The 18947-nt window shown below is 61.0% G+C and overlaps 1 protein-coding gene across 1 annotated transcript; it reads right to left on the bottom strand.

Moving 5' to 3' along the window:
* Positions 1-746: 746 nt before the first annotated feature.
* LOC311529187 (uncharacterized protein) lies at positions 747-18440 on the bottom strand. Its single transcript, XM_084644956.1, has 6 exons — positions 18315-18440; positions 15289-15918; positions 6008-6149; positions 5328-5540; positions 4416-4553; positions 747-3842 (listed from the first exon to the last, which is right to left on the bottom strand). The coding sequence occupies exons 2-6, from the start codon at positions 15875-15877 to the stop codon at positions 2678-2680; spliced, it is 2247 nt and encodes a 748-aa protein (XP_084501082.1). The 5' UTR covers positions 15878-15918; positions 18315-18440; the 3' UTR covers positions 747-2677.
* Positions 18441-18947: the final 507 nt, after the last annotated feature.

Raw genomic sequence — 18947 nt, forward strand, 5'->3', positions numbered from 1 at the left:
TCTCTCCCAGCACGCACCTCTGCCCCTAAACCCTTAAAGGACCCATGATGTCCCAGAACAGGGGTTGACTGGCCCCATCCCCGCTACCCCTTAAAGACAACAGACTCCCCCATTACCCTGACCAATGACGCTATGCACACCCCTTTGCCCTTCTAAGGGGAACCTCCTTCCTCAGCGCCTGGATTCCCCGCTTGTTGGTCCTGCCTGAATTTGGGCTCTAAAGCCCTCAGAACAGGGAGTTTCTCTCCCCCTGCCCAGCTCACTTTTGGGAACCTGAAAATAACCTCAGGTGAACAGTGGGGGTGCTGGCACACATGGTCTGGCGCAGTCGTTTCCTCAGAGGTTGGGCACCGACCAGACTCTCATGAAATGCGGCACTGGGATTTTTTTTTTTATAGTTTCTTTTACAGGGAGCTCTGGCAAGCAGCAGTGATGTTTGCTTTCTGCTTAACCTAACTAGGGTCAGTTCTTGGGGCAGAGTCGTTCCCTGGGAACTGTGCCCAGCCTGCATGCTGTTTGTGACCACCTCTGCTCCAGGCCTGCTGTGTACAGTGAAAATAATCAAACTGCACTAAGACTATACCCAGACTCAGCGTCACCCATATCTACTCCAACAAGAAGCCAACCCGCAGAGCCCTAGCATCTGTTACCACTTGGCAGAAGGCAGCAGTATAAAATAGGACATTAATCCTGGTTGTTTCTGCTCCTCTTTCTCTGGCAGCCCAGTGAAGGAAACGGAGACGCCGTTTTGAAATCAAGAGCTTATTTTACTGGACCGACTTGCTTTGCTTCCCAATTGGATCCGATCCATTCAGTGCACATTATGCAGAACTCAGCAGCGAGCTCTGGCTTCAGACTCTAGTCACAATTCATTTCTTGCCAGCAAGAAAACAAAGAGATAATAAATAGAAAGCTTATCGTTACAGGGGTCTGGAGGAAACAGCTTAGATTGTATATGTGTGCGCGTGCATGACATACCCCTCCCCCACGCCCCCCTTCCTGCCCCGGTGAGTCCCCAGAGCACGGGACACTTTGCAGACAGAGAAGCTGTAGGCCTCAGCATGGCCCCTCTGGCTCTAGGGTGGGTGAGTACCAAGGATGGGGAAATGCTCCTGTGGCCATGCATGGCTAGGGCTAGAAGCGTGGTGAGGTGCCCCGGCGGGCGGGGGAGGGGGATATAGCAATCTCTATTTAAATTCCATTAAAATAGACTATTTTAAAAAATTATTTCTAATAGTTATAAAAACACCCCAGGCAGAGCCAGGCGGGCTGAGGCAGTGGCTGGCTCCCTGGGCACTGAGAACTGCCCGACGCACCCCCAGGACCAATGGGACGTCAGGCTCTAGGGGGCACAGCCTGGCTGTCAGAGAAGGAAGAGGGTGCATCAAGGGCTGGGCAGGCCTCCCCCAGCGAGGTGGGGCTTCTCCAGCCTTGTACGACCCCGTATGCCCAGCGCACGGCATGCTGGCCTCACTGTTACACACCGGCAGGCGTCTTGGGGTGCTGCCATTTAGATTCCATCAGCACCTTCCTTCCTTTGCTCACGGAGGCAGCCAGCAGGGCTGACCCAGGCTGTTGGCCCTGGAGGCGGCAGTGGGCTGGGGAGGAGGCTGTGCGTGGCGTGAGCATGGCTCCCACTGCTCTCTGTGGCACTCTGCGCTGGCTTTGGCTTTCCTGCAGACCTTGCTGCCCCCGAGGAGCGGTGGTGACGGAGTCCCTGGTGCAGAGACCAGGGGAATATGGCTGTGTCCTGGGGCCAGTGGAGCAGGTTAGAGCAGCCCTGAGGATCACCCTAATTTGAGCCCCAATCACTGCAGCCCTATCCAAGTCGTTGGACTGCCCTGCACTCGCCCAGAGCCTCACCAGCATCTGGAGATGGCACTGGACCAGCTGGAGAGGCATTTCCCAGGGTGCTTTGCAGCCCCTCCGCATCCTTTCAGCCAGCAGATGTGAAGGAGTACTGGTGGAAGCTGAAGTCTGGCCCTGGGCTGCTTCTGGTGCATGGCTGCAGTGGAGGGGAGGCTGGGTTCCTCCCCAGAACAGGAGCAGCTCAGCTGGCTTGTCTGAGCGTGTTGCTGGGGCCACTGAAGGAGCTGGCCGCGCTAGCTCCCCCTGGATGGTCCATGCAGCCGAGCAGCTCAGCCCCATACGGACCCCAGCCTGCGGCTGCCCTCTGCCAGCTGGTGATGTCGGACCTACCTTTGTGGGGTCTCGGGGGTCAGCATGAAGGCAGGAATTTTGCAGGAGCCTCCCTCACTTACCGCACAGAGCAGCATCCTGGGGAGAGCCCACTGCGCCGCTGCAGGGGGGAGCCGACAGCACCGGCAGCCGTCCCGGGTGGGCGAGGAGGCGCTCTCCATAAGATCGACCAGCCACGCAGCTCCCGCCCGGCCAGCGCACTCGGTCGCCGTCCGAGGACCCACACGCGTGGCCATGTGAGGAAGCAGGTGCTCAGCACGCTCCCAAGGCAGGGCCCCAGGCCGAGGGAAGGGAGAGCAGGCAGGACAGGGCAGGACTGCGTCTCGGAGCCAGGAGAACAGCTGCGATGTGGGAGCGAGAGACCGAGAACGAAAGCAGCATGTTGTTCCCCAGCCCTGCACCTGCCAGCAGCCCCTGGCCTGGGGCCGTGTTCCGCCACTTTCCTTCTCGGGCCCGGGCCCCAGAGTGCGGGCTGTGTCTAGATGACATGGCAGCAGTTGAACTGTCCCAGGGCCAGCAGGCTCTCCTTAGAGCTGGGCCGGATCTTGAAGGCCAGCGCCTTCTCGCACAGCGGGAACTGCAGGAGCCTGTCCTTCAGGTGGGCGCTCTTGTTTTTAGCAGGGTCTAACTTGATCACGTTGTCGGCCGCGGTTTCGCTGCCCGCGGTGCTGCCGCGGTGGGGGCTCTCAGCCGGGCACGCGGGCCTGTTGGAGGAGCCTGTGTCACGGGGCCCGCCAAGTTTCTTGGACTTGTCTTCTGGAACTGGCATCCCACCTGAAGTGGCTTGGAGGCTCCCCGAGCTCCCAGCAAAGCCAGCAACGGGGCCCTCACAGCTCCCTGGATACAGGACCTTGCCCGCTTGCCCCAGGCTGCCATCATCTTCCATTTCGGTGGTGGTGGTGGTGGTGTCCTCCTCCGACCACAAGCTGCCTTCAGCCTGGCACCTCTCCGGACCCGCTCCCCCACCCTCCCAGAGCTCTATGTCCCCCGCTGCCGCTGGCATCCCCCCAGGGAGGGGGCTGGGGGCGCTCTCCCCAATGCTCATGCTGAGCTTGTCCGTGGCCGCCCGTGCTGCACTGTGGCTTGGTGCCTCTCGGGGCTGCCCCGGCTCGCTCCTGGGACTCGGCACCCCCCTGAGAGGGGGCAGCTGCCAGCTGCTCCCCGGGCCCTGCTCCAAGAGGCCTGATTTGGTGGCCCCAAGGCTCTTCTCCCCCTTACTGTGGGCTACAGCCCCACGGCAGAACAAGAGGGAGACCTTGGAGCTCTGGAAATCTCGCATTTGCTCTTGGTTTAAAGAGGAGCTTCTCCTTCCCATTGCGTTGGCCTTCCCCTCCTCCTCTTCCTCCTCCTCTTCCTCCTCGCAGATCTGCTGCAGGGCCGGGGTGCTCTTGGCAATGGAGGAGTCCGCCAGAGCGGGACTGAGCAGGGCTCGGACCAACTGCCCGTTTCCATGGAGGCTGGGGGCCGCATCGTCTTCCCCCAGGGCAGAAAAGGAAAGGGGCTTGCCAACTCTTTTCTCAGAAACCTCCACGGCAGCCCGAGGCTGGGGGCTGGAGAAAGCTGCCAGCCTATCCGGCAACTCTGCGAAGGGCGAAAGGTCCCTGGTGTCGCCCATGGTGCTGAACGGGTCCGACAGGTTGGCACTGAAAGAGAGGGGGGTGGGCCCAGGGTCATGCCCAGGGTGGGAGCTGCCAGCCGGGTGTAGCCCCTGTGGCAGGGTCACTAAGTGACCCTGGGCAACCCGCAGCATGGTCCAGAGCGGGGGCTAGTGGAGGCTTGGAAGCGAGGGTGGGACTGCGAGCGTGAGGCGGTGCTGCAGGCCACTCAGCGTCAGATCGATACTACAGCTGCCCAGCCAGGACTCCCGGGCCCTGGCATGATGCCCAGGGCTGTGGACAGGAAAACCTGGGTGTCAGGTACCCCCACACCTGGCTCTGTGCCAGGCTGGATGCCAATCCCCTGCGGACAGGAGTCTGGGAGAGTTTAGGCCCCAGGGAAGCGTCACTACAGTCAGGGGGCCAGGATTTTATCCCACATCCCGGGGCAGCTCCAGTGAAGGGACGTGATGCCATGCACAGCACGCTGCGGCCAGCGCCGCGGGCTCCCCCGCACAGAACGGCTGGCTGGCGGGGCGGGGCCGGCTGTGCTTGTGGCTCCCGGGGGGGCGTCCCTGGCACTGAGCCATGGCCTGTCCCAGCCGGAGGACGCGGGCTCACCTGTCCTGCACCTGCTGGGCCAGGTTGTAGACCAAACTGAGCTTGTGGCTTTGCTTCTCCTGCTTCTCCCGGAGGATCCGCTCCGCCAGCAGGAAGTACGTGGCTGTGATGTGGTTGTAGCGATCAGCCTCCAGGGCCCTGGGGGGATGCAAGGCCCAGGTGAGAGCCGCACCCCGGAGGAAGCCTGCAGGCCCCAGCACAGCACAGTGCTACCAAAGAGAGGAGTATGAGAGCAGCATGCGGGGTGTGCCCCATGCTGGCTGCTCATGGCATAGGGCACAGCCAGAGCACTGAGCTCCGAGCCCCGGGCATGGCCCCACTGCCCCTTGATCTGCAGAGAACGGCCTGTACTGCCCTCCCCTTGCGCCCACCATGCTCCATTGGTCTGCAGAGAACCTCTGCCCCCCGCCCCTTGATCTGCAGAGAATGGCCTGTCCTGCCCCCCAACCCCTGTGCCCACCCTGCTGCCCTGATCTGCAGGGAACACCCTACCTCCCTCCCCCACGCTCCTGGTCTGCAGGGAACCCCCTGCCATGCCCTCTCTTCCGGCAGAGAACCCTGTATTGCCCCCCAGCCTGCAGGGAACCCCCTGTCCTGCCCCCGGCCCTCCAGGAAATGCCCTCTCACATCCAAAAGAGCAGCTGCCCTGTGGGGGGGGGGTATCGCTGGTGCCAGACGACCTGCCCCTCTCTTGCACAGGGTCTCCATCGCTCGTGCAAGGGCTGGGCTGGGGATAAGTCACTCAGCCAAGCCCTGTGCAGAGCTCCCTTCCCTCTGTCCACGAGGGACGGGGAGGAGATGCCAAGCCCAGGGCACCACACAGACAGGAGCCTGCCCAGAAATAGCCCAGAGGGAGATTGGTGCAGTGACCCGGCTGCACACCTCCCCCACCCCCGCCCGGCTGGCACTCACTCCTGGATGGCGTCCCGGTCCGCTATGTTCCCACACATCATGGCCTGGATGATGATGTCATGCTCCTCCTCGGACACCCGCTTGTGCGACGTGAGGGGCAGCAGGCAGCGGCTGGCTGGGGAGGGGTCCACACCCTGCAGCCAGGGGTGCACCTCAATCTGCTCTAGGGAGGCCCGCTGCTTGGGGTCTCGCTGCAGCATCCTGCCGATCAGGCTGCCAGAGAGCAGAGGGGGCAGGGTCACAAGCCAGCCCAGGAGTGAACAACCGGGGGACGCTGCCCCAGGCCCGCAGCAGCACCTGCAGCAGAGATGCACAGAGCCACAGGCTCTGAGGCCAGATGGGACCATCAAGTCTGAGCTGGAGAACCCACTCAGTGATCCCTGGGCCAGCCCGTAGCTCCGGGCCTCACGTGGAAGCTGGGGGTCTTTCCCCAAGAGATGGAGAAGGCATCATGCCTCTGGGACAATCGTTCCACTGGCTCCCCTTCCTGGTGAAAACCTGCACCCTCCTTCCCTGCTGAAACTGAGCCCTCAGCTCTCCCTGGCAGGGGGGTGCACTGAGCTGGGCTGTGAACAGCCTGCCCCATGCCCCCCGCATGCCCTTGTGGATGGTGGCACTCGTCTGGCTGGGCCCCTGGAGCGCCGGACAGGCCCGGAGGAGAGGGGACTGGGGCTGCATACTCAGAACACTGCGCGGACACGTGGGGCGGGATGGTGTAGCGGCAGTCCATGATCATGGTCAGTGTCTCGCTGTCGTTGGCCTCCTGGAAGGGCGGCTGGCCGCACACCAGCATGTACAGGATGACACCCAGGCTCCAGACGTCTGCAGAGAGGAGGAGACACAGATTGCTCAGCCCGTTGCAGCATGGAGCCAGGAGAGTCCAGCTGGGAGGGGGTGTGGGCTCCAGCAGGGGGGATGGAGCGAGCCACTGGGGCCGAGACGGCCCTGCCACACACCTGTCCAGGTCTCCCCCCCTGCAGCCACAGCCCCAGCTCTGCAGCACAAACAGGTGTGAACCAGGCAAGCCCTGGGAGGAAGGAAACTTCCTAGAGGCCTGGCGAGGCCTCAGGCCTGACCTGCTCAGGTGAGTTGTGTGAGGAGCATGTGATGGAGCCAGCGAGGGGCTCCCTGCCCCAGCCCATGGCCTGGTTTGAGCCTGCCCGTTCTCAGCGCCGTCTTGCCTCCCGCCAGCATGCGCCCCACACACCCCGGCTGCACTGAGAGTCTGCAGAGAGCCTGAGCCCATCACTCTGATGGGGGGAGCTGCCCGGAGTTCAACTGACACAGGGATGCTGCCTGGGTCTGCAGAGAGCCTGAGCCCATCACTCTGATGGGGGGAGCTGCCCGGAGTTCAACTGACACAGGGATGCTGCCTGGGTCTGCAGAGAGCCTGAGCCCATCACTCTGATGGGGGGAGCTGCCCGGAGTTCAACTGACACAGGGATGCTGCCTGGGTCTGCAGAGAGCCTGAGCCCATCACTCTGATGGGGGGAGCTGCCCGGAGTTCAACTGACACAGGGATGCTGCCTGGGTCTGCAGAGAGCCTGAGCCCATCACTCTGATGGGGGGGAGCTGCCCGGAGTTCAACTGACACAGGGATGCTGCCTGGGTCTGCAGAGAGCCTGAGCCCATCACTCTGATGGGGGGAGCTGCCCGGAGTTCAACTGACACAGGGATGCTGCCTGGGTCTGCAGAGAGCCTGAGCCCATCACTCTGATGGGGGGAGCTGCCCGGAGTTCAACTGACACAGGGATGCTGCCTGGGTCTGCAGAGAGCCTGAGCCCATCACTCTGATGGGGGGAGCTGCCCGGAGTTCAACTGACACAGGGATGCTGCCTGGGTCTGCAGAGAGCCTGAGCCCATCACTCTGATGGGGGGAGCTGCCCGGAGTTCAACTGACACAGGGATGCTGCCTGGGTCTGCAGAGAGCCTGAGCCCATCACTCTGATGGGGGGAGCTGCCCGGAGTTCAACTGACACAGGGATGCTGCCTGGGTCTGCAGAGAGCCTGAGCCCATCACTCTGATGGGGGGAGCTGCCCGGAGTTCAACTGACACAGGGATGCTGCCTGGGTCTGCAGAGAGCCTGAGCCCATCACTCTGATGGGGGGAGCTGCCCGGAGTTCAACTGACACAGGGATGCTGCCTGGGTCTGCAGAGAGCCTGAGCCCATCACTCTGATGGGGGGAGCTGCCCGGAGTTCAACTGACACAGGGATGCTGCCTGGGTCTGCAGAGAGCCTGAGCCCATCACTCTGATGGGGGGAGCTGCCCGGAGTTCAACTGACACAGGGATACTGCCTGGGTCTGCAGAGAGCCTGAGCCCATCACTCTGATGGGGGGAGCTGCCCGGAGTTCAACTGACACAGGGATGCTGCCTGGGTCTGCAGAGAGCCTGAGCCCATCACTCTGATGGGGGGAGCTGCCCGGAGTTCAACTGACACAGGGATGCTGCCTGGGTCTGCAGAGAGCCTGAGCCCATCACTCTGATGGGGGGAGCTGCCCGGAGTTCAACTGACACAGGGATACTGCCTGGGTCTGCAGAGAGCCTGAGCCCATCACTCTGATGGGGGGAGCTGCCCGGAGTTCAACTGACACAGGGATGCTGCCTGGGTCTGCAGAGAGCCTGAGCCCATCACTCTGATGGGGGGAGCTGCCCGGAGTTCAACTGACACAGGGATGCTGCCTGGGTCTGCAGAGAGCCTGAGCCCATCACTCTGATGGGGGGAGCTGCCCGGAGTTCAACTGACACAGGGATACTGCCTGGGTCTGCAGAGAGCCTGAGCCCATTGTTCCAAGAGGAGGGAGCTGCCCTGAGTGTAACCAACTCAGTGACACCTGCCTTTTCATCCCCCATCCCGCTCAGATCACACATAAACACCGAATAACCCCAGTGCTAGTGTGACACCTGGGGGCACTTTCTGCCGCCTTTCACCAGGAGGAAACTATATCCTCCTGCCCTTTGTTCGCGGCTTCTTGACCAGGTCCTGTTCTATAGAGAGTTATAACCCAGCTTCGTGGGAAACCCAGGGCTGGGATAAAGGGGGACGAAGGGACTGGCAGAACTGGGGAGGCGGGGGAACCCAGGTCAGGGATAGCAGGGGGCTGCAGGTGGGGATTGAGGGGACCAGCAGAGCAGAGAGAGGAAAGTCTGCATGTCACCTAAGTACACTGTGCTGCTCCAGCCAGCGTGTTTCTGCCCCATGTCGCCCCCACACGGACATTAACTATTACTGAATCCATCCCCAAAGGCTGCCTTGAGGCACGAGTGGGGAGGGCTGCAGGGGGGAGTCAGAGTCCACCTCCAGCTGAAGTGATTACCGGTTATTTATAGCATGGGGCTGTCTCTCCCGGGGGGCGGGGGCAGCTCAGCTGTCCAGGCACCAGGACTTGTGCGTCTGCTCACGCTCAGCGTGTGTGGAATGCTTTCCTGAGCAGGGAGATGCGCAGCACGGGTCAGCCGAGGGAACTGCCCAGGGGAAGCCTCCAGAGGGCCGTGGGGCAGGGCAGAGTGTGTGTGCCCCACAGCTGGGAAAAGGGATAAAGGAGCAGGGATTATGGGGGCCACAAGCCCACATCAGCCACAAAGCCCACATCAGCGCCTCTCGGGGCTGTAAGCTGCTCAGCCTCCCTGGGAAAGCGGATTGCATCCCAGAGGGGGCAGGGGGGTGAGTCCTGGTGTGGTGTGGTAGGGGGAAGGGCAGCAGCATCACACACAGACAGGGCCAGGCCCCCAGGGGAGCACGGGCTGGATCCTGGCACCCACTATTGGAGCACTGCTCAGGGGCATCTGTGCCATCCAGGCGCTGTTTGGTTCTGTGCCAGCCAGGGAGTGGGCTGTGAGAGGGTCAGTGGGGCTGGAGGCTCCATGCCAGTTGCGGGTGCAGCAGTGAACCCTAGAGCCGTGGGGGTGGCTGGAGAGGAGCACGAGGGGCCCACATCCAGCAACTGGGGAGCTTGCGAGGCTGTTGGGGACTGGAGCTTCTGTTGCCATTCAGGGTGCTTGGGAGTGGCGTGGAGTCATTCCTGGGCGATGCGGAGCTGTGTGGAGGGCAGGGCCTGGCTGTTCTGTGGGCAGTGGCTTGGGGCTGCCTCTGTCTGTTCCCCCTCTGGACTCCAGCCTGGCCCCAGATCTGCAGGTCACAGAGACAGGGAGACCACCCAAGCTGGAGCTTGCTGTGCAGTTCTGTGCCAGGGCTTGTGCCCCATCTGTCCCCCCGGCAGCACTCCCCTTGCTGGCCCAGCAGCACAGACTCCTGTCCCCCTCCGCTCACAGGCTGGGGCAGGGGGATCTCTGTACATCAGCAGAGCTGGGGAGGGGCAGGGCCCAGCCAGACCCACAGAGCTGTTGTGGGCCTCGCTGGGCTGGGACAGCTGCCCAGCCAGGCTCCTTGGAACAGGAAAGGCCCTTCCTGCCATAACCCTTCGGACTCAGCTCAGCACAGACTGTTCCCGAGCGCTTCCCATGCCCCAGTGACCCCCTCCCCAGAGCGGCCCCATGGACAGCACCAGCAGATGTGCCAGGCTCTGCCCAGGCCCTGCACTGCCTGTACCTCCGTGCCCCACAGAGACTTGGGCCAGGACACCTGCCCCCATCTACAACCTGAGCCAGGAGTGCGCTGACAGGGGGGTTCTCCAGCAGTGGCTCCAGGGGCCCTGGTCACTCCCTTCCCTTGGGGCAATCACATCATCCCAGGGCGGCAGTGAATTGGGGTCACTGGCACAGGGATGGTGCAGAGCAGGACTAGAGGGAAAAGCTGCCTGCCCCTAGGGGAGGGGGCAGTCAAGGCCAGGTCTTTTTGCAACACGGCGGATGCCCCTGTGACTGCCAGGGCTCCGGCTCACGGAGGCCGGAAGGCTGGGCCGGGCTTTGCGTTACTGCCAGCAAACGGGCAGGCGCACCATGACACAAGGCCCCACCTGGGGGGTGGTGACAGGGCTCCCTTCCCCCACTGGGGCAGCAGCAGGGTCCCTCTGGACCGACACCCTAGCAGCTGGGTGCATTGACATAGGGGGTGGGGCCTGTTGTGCAACTCCTCCTGCTGGGGTGGGGCTGGCGGGGCCCCAGAGCAGTGAGACTGGGCATTACTAGCCGGAGCGGTTCCAGGGCAGGGATCTGGGCTGCAGGGGAGGAACCCGGCCCCAGGAAGGGCAGGAACCAAGGCTCGGAGTCAGCCCTCGGCAGGCAGGCAGCGAGCTCTCGCCCCAGCCTGGCCACCTCGAGCCAGCCTCTGCATCGGGGACGCAACAGCCCTGAACATGCCCCACGGTGCTGGAGGGGCCAATCAGCCTGGAGCAGGGGGGAGCAGGGGGCCAATCAGCCTGGAGCTCCCTCAGGCGGGCAATGGGACCTGGCCTGTGTCACAGCATGTGTGGGAGGGGACCATCTCCCTCTGCTCCTTCCGGGTGCCTCACGCCCCCCTGGGCCACAAGCCAGGGGGTTTGACCCTCCCAGTGCCAGCACAGACTCCTTTGCCCCAAGCCAGCCCCTCACCAGGCTCCACATACTCGCTGCTTGGTTGTCTTTGGGTCCAAACTGCCCTGCCTCACCATGCCCCACCCGTCCTGCATGCCCCCACAAACCTGCCCTTTGCCCCGTTGTTCCCACCCTGGCCTCAGCCTCCTCCACCATGCTCCTCCCCAGCCTTGCTGCATCCCCAGCTCCCCCCAGCCTCACCATGCCCCTCCCCCCACTCCCTGCCCATTCCCCACACGCCACCTCCCATCCTGCCCCCTCCCTGTGTGGCCATGCTCTGCTCCCCCAACCCAGCTCCCCCCTGGGGTGGGGCAAGTACACTGTCACCTCCAGCCCTGACCCTCTCCCTTGCAGCCCGGGCCCAGCTCCACACAACCTTCCCGTCCAGTGGAGGGGCAGGGAGGCCTGTCACCTCGGCCTCAGCCCAACTGCACTGGACCCTCCCCACCCCAACCCAGGCCAGGCCCTACGGGCACTCCAGCTAGTGGGGTCTGGGGAGGCACCTGTCTAGTGTCACACTGCACCGTCCTCTTTTGGGCTGCTTTGTCCCCAGCCAGTATGGGGCCAAAACTGGACGTGGTGGCGGACCGGGGAGAGGGGGTGCTAACACCATTTCCAAGAGTGCCCCGCTCCGTCCCCACCAGCATGATCCACGTGCGAGGTCAGGCCGGCGGGGGCGGGCAGCACCCTCTTGGAAACGGCATCCCCCATGTATATGAGGTCACACTGGGGGTGGTGTCATGGTGGGAGGTGGGGGCCACGCAGTTCCTGGAAGAGCCCGCATGTCTGGTGTTCTAGGCACCCGCCACCTCTCCAGCCCATCCACCACTCCCCATTGAAGAGTCCAAGGGCTCACTCCTGGTCTTCGTGTGCTCCACGGCTGGGCCCAGCGTCTCTAAAGGAGCATGAGGACTGGGGTGGACAGTTCCTGCACTTCAGGCCCTGGGGACTCTCCACCGCCAGGAGGAAACAGAGCTTCCTCAGGGGCCAGCCCCAAGATGTGGAACGAGCTCCCCCAGGGCCATCCCAGATCTCCTGCTCCCACACAGCTGGGCACACAGCTCCATCTGGCCTGCTCCGATATCAGCCCCGACACTTACAAACAAAGCCCGCTGAGCACGCACAGCTCTCCCTTGGCACATGGAGAGAGAACGAGCCACAAGGGATGATTGGGATCAGCCATGTCACTTAATGCTGGCCTGGAGAGCGTTCAGACACCATGGGATAAGAGCCTCCGTAGAACTGAACGGCGCAAGCCTCAAAGCCACATGCCCCTCTGCCCTCCCCTAGATTCCCCCATAGTTAACAGCACCTTGCCAGGCTGCACCCCACAGCACTTGGGTTCCCTGCATGGCTTTGTGCCAGGGCAGCACAGGCTAAACACACGGGAGCTCCCCCTCCACGCACATATTTGCGGTCATCTTCATACTTTGCCAGCAGCGATTTTATGTTTTCTTCCAGACGGCTGATAAAGGTATAGAACAGCACCGGCCCAAGAACAGAGCCCTGGGAGACCCATTCACAATTACGTTTTCAGATCTATCAGTTAGCCAGTTTTTAGTTCATTTAACATGGGCTACACTGATTTTGAAGAGTGCTAATTGTTTAATCATGTGGAATAAAGTCAAATGCTTCACAGAAGTCCAATTCAGTTATATCCACACAGTTACTGTATCAACCAAACTGGTGATATCAGCCTCCCCACGAGTTAGCCTGGGATCAGTGTCAGGCTAACCGAACTGTAGTTTCCCGGGTCACCATATGTACCCTTTGTAAACATCAGTACAACAATAGCTTTTCTCCAGTCCTCTGGAACTTCCCCAGCATTCCAAGTTTTGGTGAAAGTGAACACCAATGTCTCAGATACCTTCTCAGGTAATGCTTTTTATATTTTTAGATGCAAGTTATCTGGTCTTGCAGGTTTAAAAGGTTTTACTTTAGCAGCTGCTGTGAAACATTCTCCCTAGTTACTACTATAATAAAAAATAATTTCATTCCCCTGTGAGCCACGAATATATGACCCAGCTTCTTCCCAAATACAGAACGCAAATATTTTCTGAACACTCCTGCTTTTTCTGCATCATTATTGACAACTGTACCATCCCCAACTAGTATCAGACCAAGATCACTTCCAGGAATTCTGTTGTTCCTGATAGAGTAAACATTTCCTTTTTATTGTCCTTAACCTACTGGCCGTAGATTTTTCATCAATACTTTTAGCTTCCCATATCAACTGTCTGCATTTCTTAACTGCTAATTTATAGTAATTGCATCAACTTTCCCCATAATAATATATTATTAATATATTAATATTAATATTATATAATATATTATTAATATTAATAATATATTATTATTATTGCAGCTTTCACCTTCAGATTTAAAACACCCAAAAAACAACAGATTAAAAGGGAAGAAGCCTTCTTTCATGATTTTGGGATTGTGGTTTTTTAGGTATCTACTAAAATATTTAACAGCTCCAGGGCCTGCACTTGGGAGCCAGGGGCTAGCGGGTGGGAGAAGTGGCCAGTTGCACAGTACCCTGAGCCATCCACACCACAGCTGTTCTCAAGGACCATCGCCTGGGCACAGCCTGGGTCACTTGGGGTTCTGGGGTCACTGGGAGAGGAAGGGGAGCAAGCCCAGCACAGGGTCATAGAATCATAGAATATCAGGGTTGGAAGGGACCTCAGGAGGTCATCTAGTCCAACCCCCTGCTCAAAGCAGGACCAATCCCCAATTAAATCATCCCAGCCAGGGCTTTCTCAAGCCTGACCTTAAAAACTTCTAAGGAAGGAGATTCTGCCACCTCCCTAGGTAATGCATTCCAGTGTTTCACCACCCTCCTAGTGAAAAAGTTTTTCCTAATATCCAACCTAAACCTCCCCCACTGCAACTTGAGACCATTACTCCTTGTCCTGTCCTCTTCTACCACTGAGAATAGTCTAGAATCATCCTCTTTGGAACCACCTCTCAGGTAGTTGAAAGCAGCTATCAAATCCCCCCTCATTCTTCTCTTCTGCAGACTAAACAATCCCAGTTCCCTCAGCCTCTCCTCATAAGTCATGTGTTCCAGACCCCTAATCATTTTTGTTGCCCTTCGCTGGACTCTCTCCAATTTATCCACATCCTTCTTGTAGTGCGGGGCCCAAAACTGGGTCACCGCACAGCTGCCTCCTGCAGACAGAGGGGAGGGGGCTGTGGGTGGCTCAGTTCCCTAGAGAGGACTCTTTTCTGCTTGAACAGAATAGATTAAATTAGATTGTGATCATTTGCACCTAGGCAACTGCTAATTTTTAATTCAGTGATCAATTCTTTCCCTGTCAGAATTAAGTCAGATACAGAACCACCCCCCGTTGGTTGCAATACCTTCTGAGCCTCTAAAAATTATAGCTGATCATTTTCAAACTCCCAGGATTCCCAATCATCATTCACATTTACATATTTAAATATCTCCTCCTACTCTGTTTTGCTCATGATTGTTTTCAGTTTGGGGAAGTTGGCCCTTTTAAAGAACCAAGTATGTATGTGTGTGTGTATATATATATATATATTCCTGGGCGGGACTATATTCGGTCTGCACCTAGCCAATAACATTAAAGTCATGATCGCTTACACCGAGGCAACCATCAAATTTAATTCTATGCTCAATTCATCTGTATGAGGAATGACCCCAAGTTGGTTGCAAGAATTATTGAGTTAAAAAGTCATGTATAATTTTTAGAACCTTTCAAGAATATCTTACTAGTGGCAGCATGAAAGCTCCAGCATCTCTCCCCCTACCCTCACCCCAACAATGAAATCCCCCCCGATAACACTGTCTTTCTTTCTACACATCAAGGGGGATTTTTAAGGAGCTGCTCATCCTGCTGCCTTGTCCGACTGGTCTCTATTACAGACGTCACCCAGTATCCTGCCTTGAACACATCATTAATACACTGACCCAGTTAATGCTTCATCGGATGCATCCGTTGAAATGAGCTGTAGCTCACGAAAGCTCATGCTCAAATAAATCTGCTAGTCTCTAAGGTGCCCCAAGTCCTCCTGTTCTTTTTGCGAATACAGACTAACATGGCTCCTACTCTGAAGCAGGGTGTAACCAGTGATTTTAACATCCCTGTCACGTGACTCCTCCCACAGGGCTGAGTGACACCAATCATAGCCAATCTCAAATTCCTCCCTTGTTGCCCATGCTACATAAGCCTCTGCGTGCCTCAGGCCCCCCCCCAGGATAGCTGCCCCTCCCTTGCAAGGACCTTGGGAGGGGATGTCCACAAACTTGCGCGAGATGCTCAGGTCCCAGGCCGACTGGAGCCTTATACACACACTGGTAATGAGAATGCGGGACACGCACCAAGCATGCCCATGGCGCATCCCCAGCCTCCCATCACCAACCCTCACAGACGTGCCCGCTCAGCGCTCTGGGCTGTGCCAGCCTCACCCAACCAACCTGGCAGGAGCCAGAAGCAGGCGGCCCTGGTCACTTACCTACGGCTGGGGCGTCATACTCATCCCCCAGCAGGATCTCGGGGGCCGAGTAGGCCAGCGAGCCGCAGCTCGTGGTGAGCATCTTGCCGGGCTGGAAGCGGTTGCTGAAGCCGAAGTCGGTGAGCTTGACCACGCCCTGCTCCCGGAAGAAGACCACATTCTCGGGCTTGAGGTCACGGTGCACCACGTGCAGCTTGTGGCAGTAGGAGATGGCGTGGACGATCTGGGCGAAGTAGTGCTTGGCGCGCCCCTCGGCCAGCCCGCCTTCGTGCCGCATGATGTGGTCGAACATGTCGCCGCCGTCCCCCAGCTCCAGGATGAGGTAGAGCTTGGAGTGGGTGTCGATGACCTCGTAGAGCCGCACCACGTTGGGGTGCTGCACCAGCTTCATGCAGCGCACCTCCTGCAGCAGCTGCCCCGCGGCGCTCACGTCCAGCTTGCTCTTGTCGATCACCTTCACCGCCACCTTCTCCCCCGTGAAGACGTGCCGCGCCAGCTTGACCACGGCAAAGTGGCCCTTGCCCAGCGTGCGCTCCAGGTCGTACAGGCCGGCGATCTTCCCTTCGTAGCAGCCCTTGGCCCCCGCCATGGCTGCACCGGAGTGTCACAGGGGGCCGGGCATCGGGGAGGCTGGGCACAATAGAGAAGCCACTGAGCACAGGGGGCACCAGACACACTCCCTGCCCAAACGCCACTGAACACAGCGGGAACCCCACTCCCCAAACACTCCACTGAGCACAGAGGGCACCAGGGAGCCCACTCCCCAAACACCCCACTGAGCACATGGGGAACCCTGACCTTTCCAGCCCCACACCCATCCATGTGCACAGCCCTTCACCCCCAGAGTGCCCTGAGCAATGGGACCCCACCCCCCCGGCCTACACTTGCACAGACGGAGCCCAGCTCTCCTTCACAGAGATCCTGGTTCTCTCACACGCCATGTGTTGCTGACTCTCACAGTGCAAGGAGCTGCCCGGGGTCATAAGAGGCACCCCGTAGGGAATGAACAGAACATTCCCAGCATCTGGCAGTCAGAGGTTTAGGGACTCCCAGAGCATGGGATTGTGTCCCAGACCATCTTGGCTAACAAGGACCATGACCGTATCTAATTCTTTTTTGAACCCATTTATACGTCTGGCCTTCACAACATCCCCAGCAAGGAGTCCCATAGGTTGTCTGTGCGATGTGTGCTCATGCCCATGGCCTGTGCAGGATGGCATGTGGCCAGGTGCCCCCATGCTGCTGGCACTGGGCTGCTGCCCAGCTCGGACCAGGCCTGAGCTCTTGCTCTGGGTTCCCATGGGGTCACACCTTGACCCCCAGAGCCTGGGGCCTCTTCTCCCCTCTGTGCTGAGCCTATAACTGCCCCGAGCTCCCCAGCCAGCCGTCTGCACGTAGCCACGCTGGGATGGGATTTCCAGCAGCTGCACAGCACGTTGGCCCAGAGGATCCCCCAGCCCCGCACACCACGGGGGTGTTACTGATCCACGTGAGGCACAGTGCTGGCCAGGTGCCACTGGGGGAGGGGTGTGGGTGCAAGAATCTTCCCCCCCTGCAGGTGCCAATGGAGAGGGGCGTTTAAAGGAGCTCCCCTATCCAGGCACCTAGGCATGTTTTTGCTCCAGCTTCAGCCCCAGGGAGCAGGGGCCCAGGCCGCGTGGTTCCAACTCCTGGTCACTGCAGGGCGGGGGGGGAAAGGGGGGGGCTTTCAATATTTTCCCCAACCAAACCGCTGGCGTGAGCAAGCTGTGGCAGCAGAGGGGAGGGGGGTGGTGGCAGCTCCTTAGTCCTAACCTGCAGCCCCCCCTTACCCCTCCCCAGGTACGCCTCACAGCTCTGCTGACACCCCTCAGCCCTGCCAGGCCAAGCCAGGCCCCTTGGTGTGCGGGGCAGCCAGGTGTTTTCAGACTGAGGGCTAAAGGCAGTGAGCACCCCGGTGCCAGACAGGTCGCGCCAGGCTGCCAGCAGCAGGGGCAGGTAGCGTCACGCTCAGTGGGGGTGTTCACAGGGCCAGGGCCTGCACTTGGGAGCCAGGGGCTAGCGGGTGGGGGAAGTGGCCCGTTGCACAGTACCCTGAGCCATCCACACCACAGCTGTTGTCAAGGACCATCGCCTGGGCACAGCCTGGGTCACTTGGGGCCCTGGGGTCACTGGGAGAGGAAGGGGAGCGAGCCCAGCAGAGGGTCACCGCACAGGCAGAGGGGAGGGGGCTGTGGAAATCCCTCGCCGCCCTGGGGCTCTGACCCACCCCCAGCATCACAGTTGTGTGTCAGGGAACTGGGGTTCCCCAGGATGGGTGGGGCTGTCGCCTGGGGGGCAGGACCCCGGGGCACACTGTGCCGCCACACAGGGCACCCGCTGCTGGGAGCGGGACTTCCTGGCATCCGGCCAGCAGATTTCCCTCCCCAGCACCGGCTGCGGTGCCGCTTCCCCCATCGCACGAAGAAGGGGGCGGGCAAGGGCACCGCACCCTCCGGGACGGGCTGACCGACAGGCTGGGCCCCGGGCCCCGCCAGCCATGGGTCAGCAGCCCAGCGCATCGCACAGGCTGAGCCAGGCTGGGTCAGGACTTGGGCAAGCGCCTTGCTGGGAGAACCAGGGCCCGGGGGAGGGGGGGCGGCTCTCTCCCAGCAAGTGCCCAGCCAGCCCCGCAGCGCGCCCGGACACGGCTACGCGCCCCGAGCGCAGCCCCCAGGAGGGACCGGGGGCGCTGCCCCCAGAGCCGGGCGCCCTGCCCTGCCCTGCCCTGCCCAGGGACGCGGCTCCCCTCCCGCTCTTCCCGCTCCGCGGCCGGGCAGCCTGGCAGGGAGCCCGGCCGGGCACGACCCCAGGGAGAAGCGCGAGCAGCAGCGCAGAGCCCCGGGCGAGCCCGGACTGGCCGGGTCTGTCTGCCCGGGCCGAGCAGGCCCCGGCCCCGCCACGGAGCCCCCCGGCCCCGGCCCCGCCACGGAGCCCCCCGGCCCCGCCAGCACCGCGGGGCGCAGCGGCCTCTGCCGGGTGCGGGGCCCAGGCCGCCCCCGACTTACCCGGCTCCCGCTCGGGCTGCGCCCCGCGCCGCAGGCTGGGCTGGGTCCCCGCGCTGACGTCAGGAGCCCGGCGGGCGGCGCCGCGGAAAGGGGCCGGCGGGGCCGGGGGCCGGGGCCGGGCGCTCGGGGGGCTCCTGCGGGCGCCGCTCGGCGGAGTCCCGGGCGGGGCGGAGCCGAGCCGAGCCCAGCCCGCCCCCTGCCGCGGGGCTGCGCAGAGAGCCGGGGGCTGGTCCCGCGGCCCCTGGAGCGGCCCCGATCCGGCAGGCCCGGGCGGGCAGCGGCTCCCCCGCCCCGCCCTGAGCCCCGGGGGGCCGATCGCGCCCCAGGGGCCGGCAGGTGCTGAGTCCCATTCACGAGAGTTTCACCGAGCCGCAGCCCTGCCCTGTGGACTGCCCCCGAGCAGGGGGCCCCAGGGCTTTCCGACTCCCAGCTCCATGACAGGAAGCCCCCAGAGGCCCCAAGATTTCTAGAGCCAGGAGCTGAACCCCAGCTAGAGTTGGGGATCCCTGGGCTTCCAGTTTCCCTGCTGCAGAGCTGGGTGCCTGGAAGTCCTGAGCGTCCAGGCTCCAGCTAGGTCTCCCAGGGCTTCTAGGCTCACAGCTTCACAGCCGGGAACCTGGCAGCCCCCAGGGC

The sequence above is a fragment of the Lepidochelys olivacea genome (genome assembly GCF_965140295.1).
Source record: "Lepidochelys olivacea isolate rLepOli2 genome assembly, chromosome: 12".
NCBI classification, from domain to species: domain Eukaryota; kingdom Metazoa; phylum Chordata; order Testudines; family Cheloniidae; genus Lepidochelys; species Lepidochelys olivacea.

Coding starts and splice junctions, on each gene's coding strand:
- LOC311529187 (XM_084644956.1), bottom strand. CDS start 15,877: ATGGCGGGGGCCAAGGGCTGCTACGAAGGGAAGATCGCCGGCCTGTAC. Junction 5,541..6,007: donor GTGTCCGCGCAGTGTTCTGA/GTATGCAGCCCC, acceptor GCTCTCTGGCAG/CCTGATCGGCAGGATGCTGC. Junction 3,843..4,415: donor GCCCAGCAGGTGCAGGACAG/GTGAGCCCGCGT, acceptor CCTCTCTTTCAG/TGCCAACCTGTCGGACCCGT.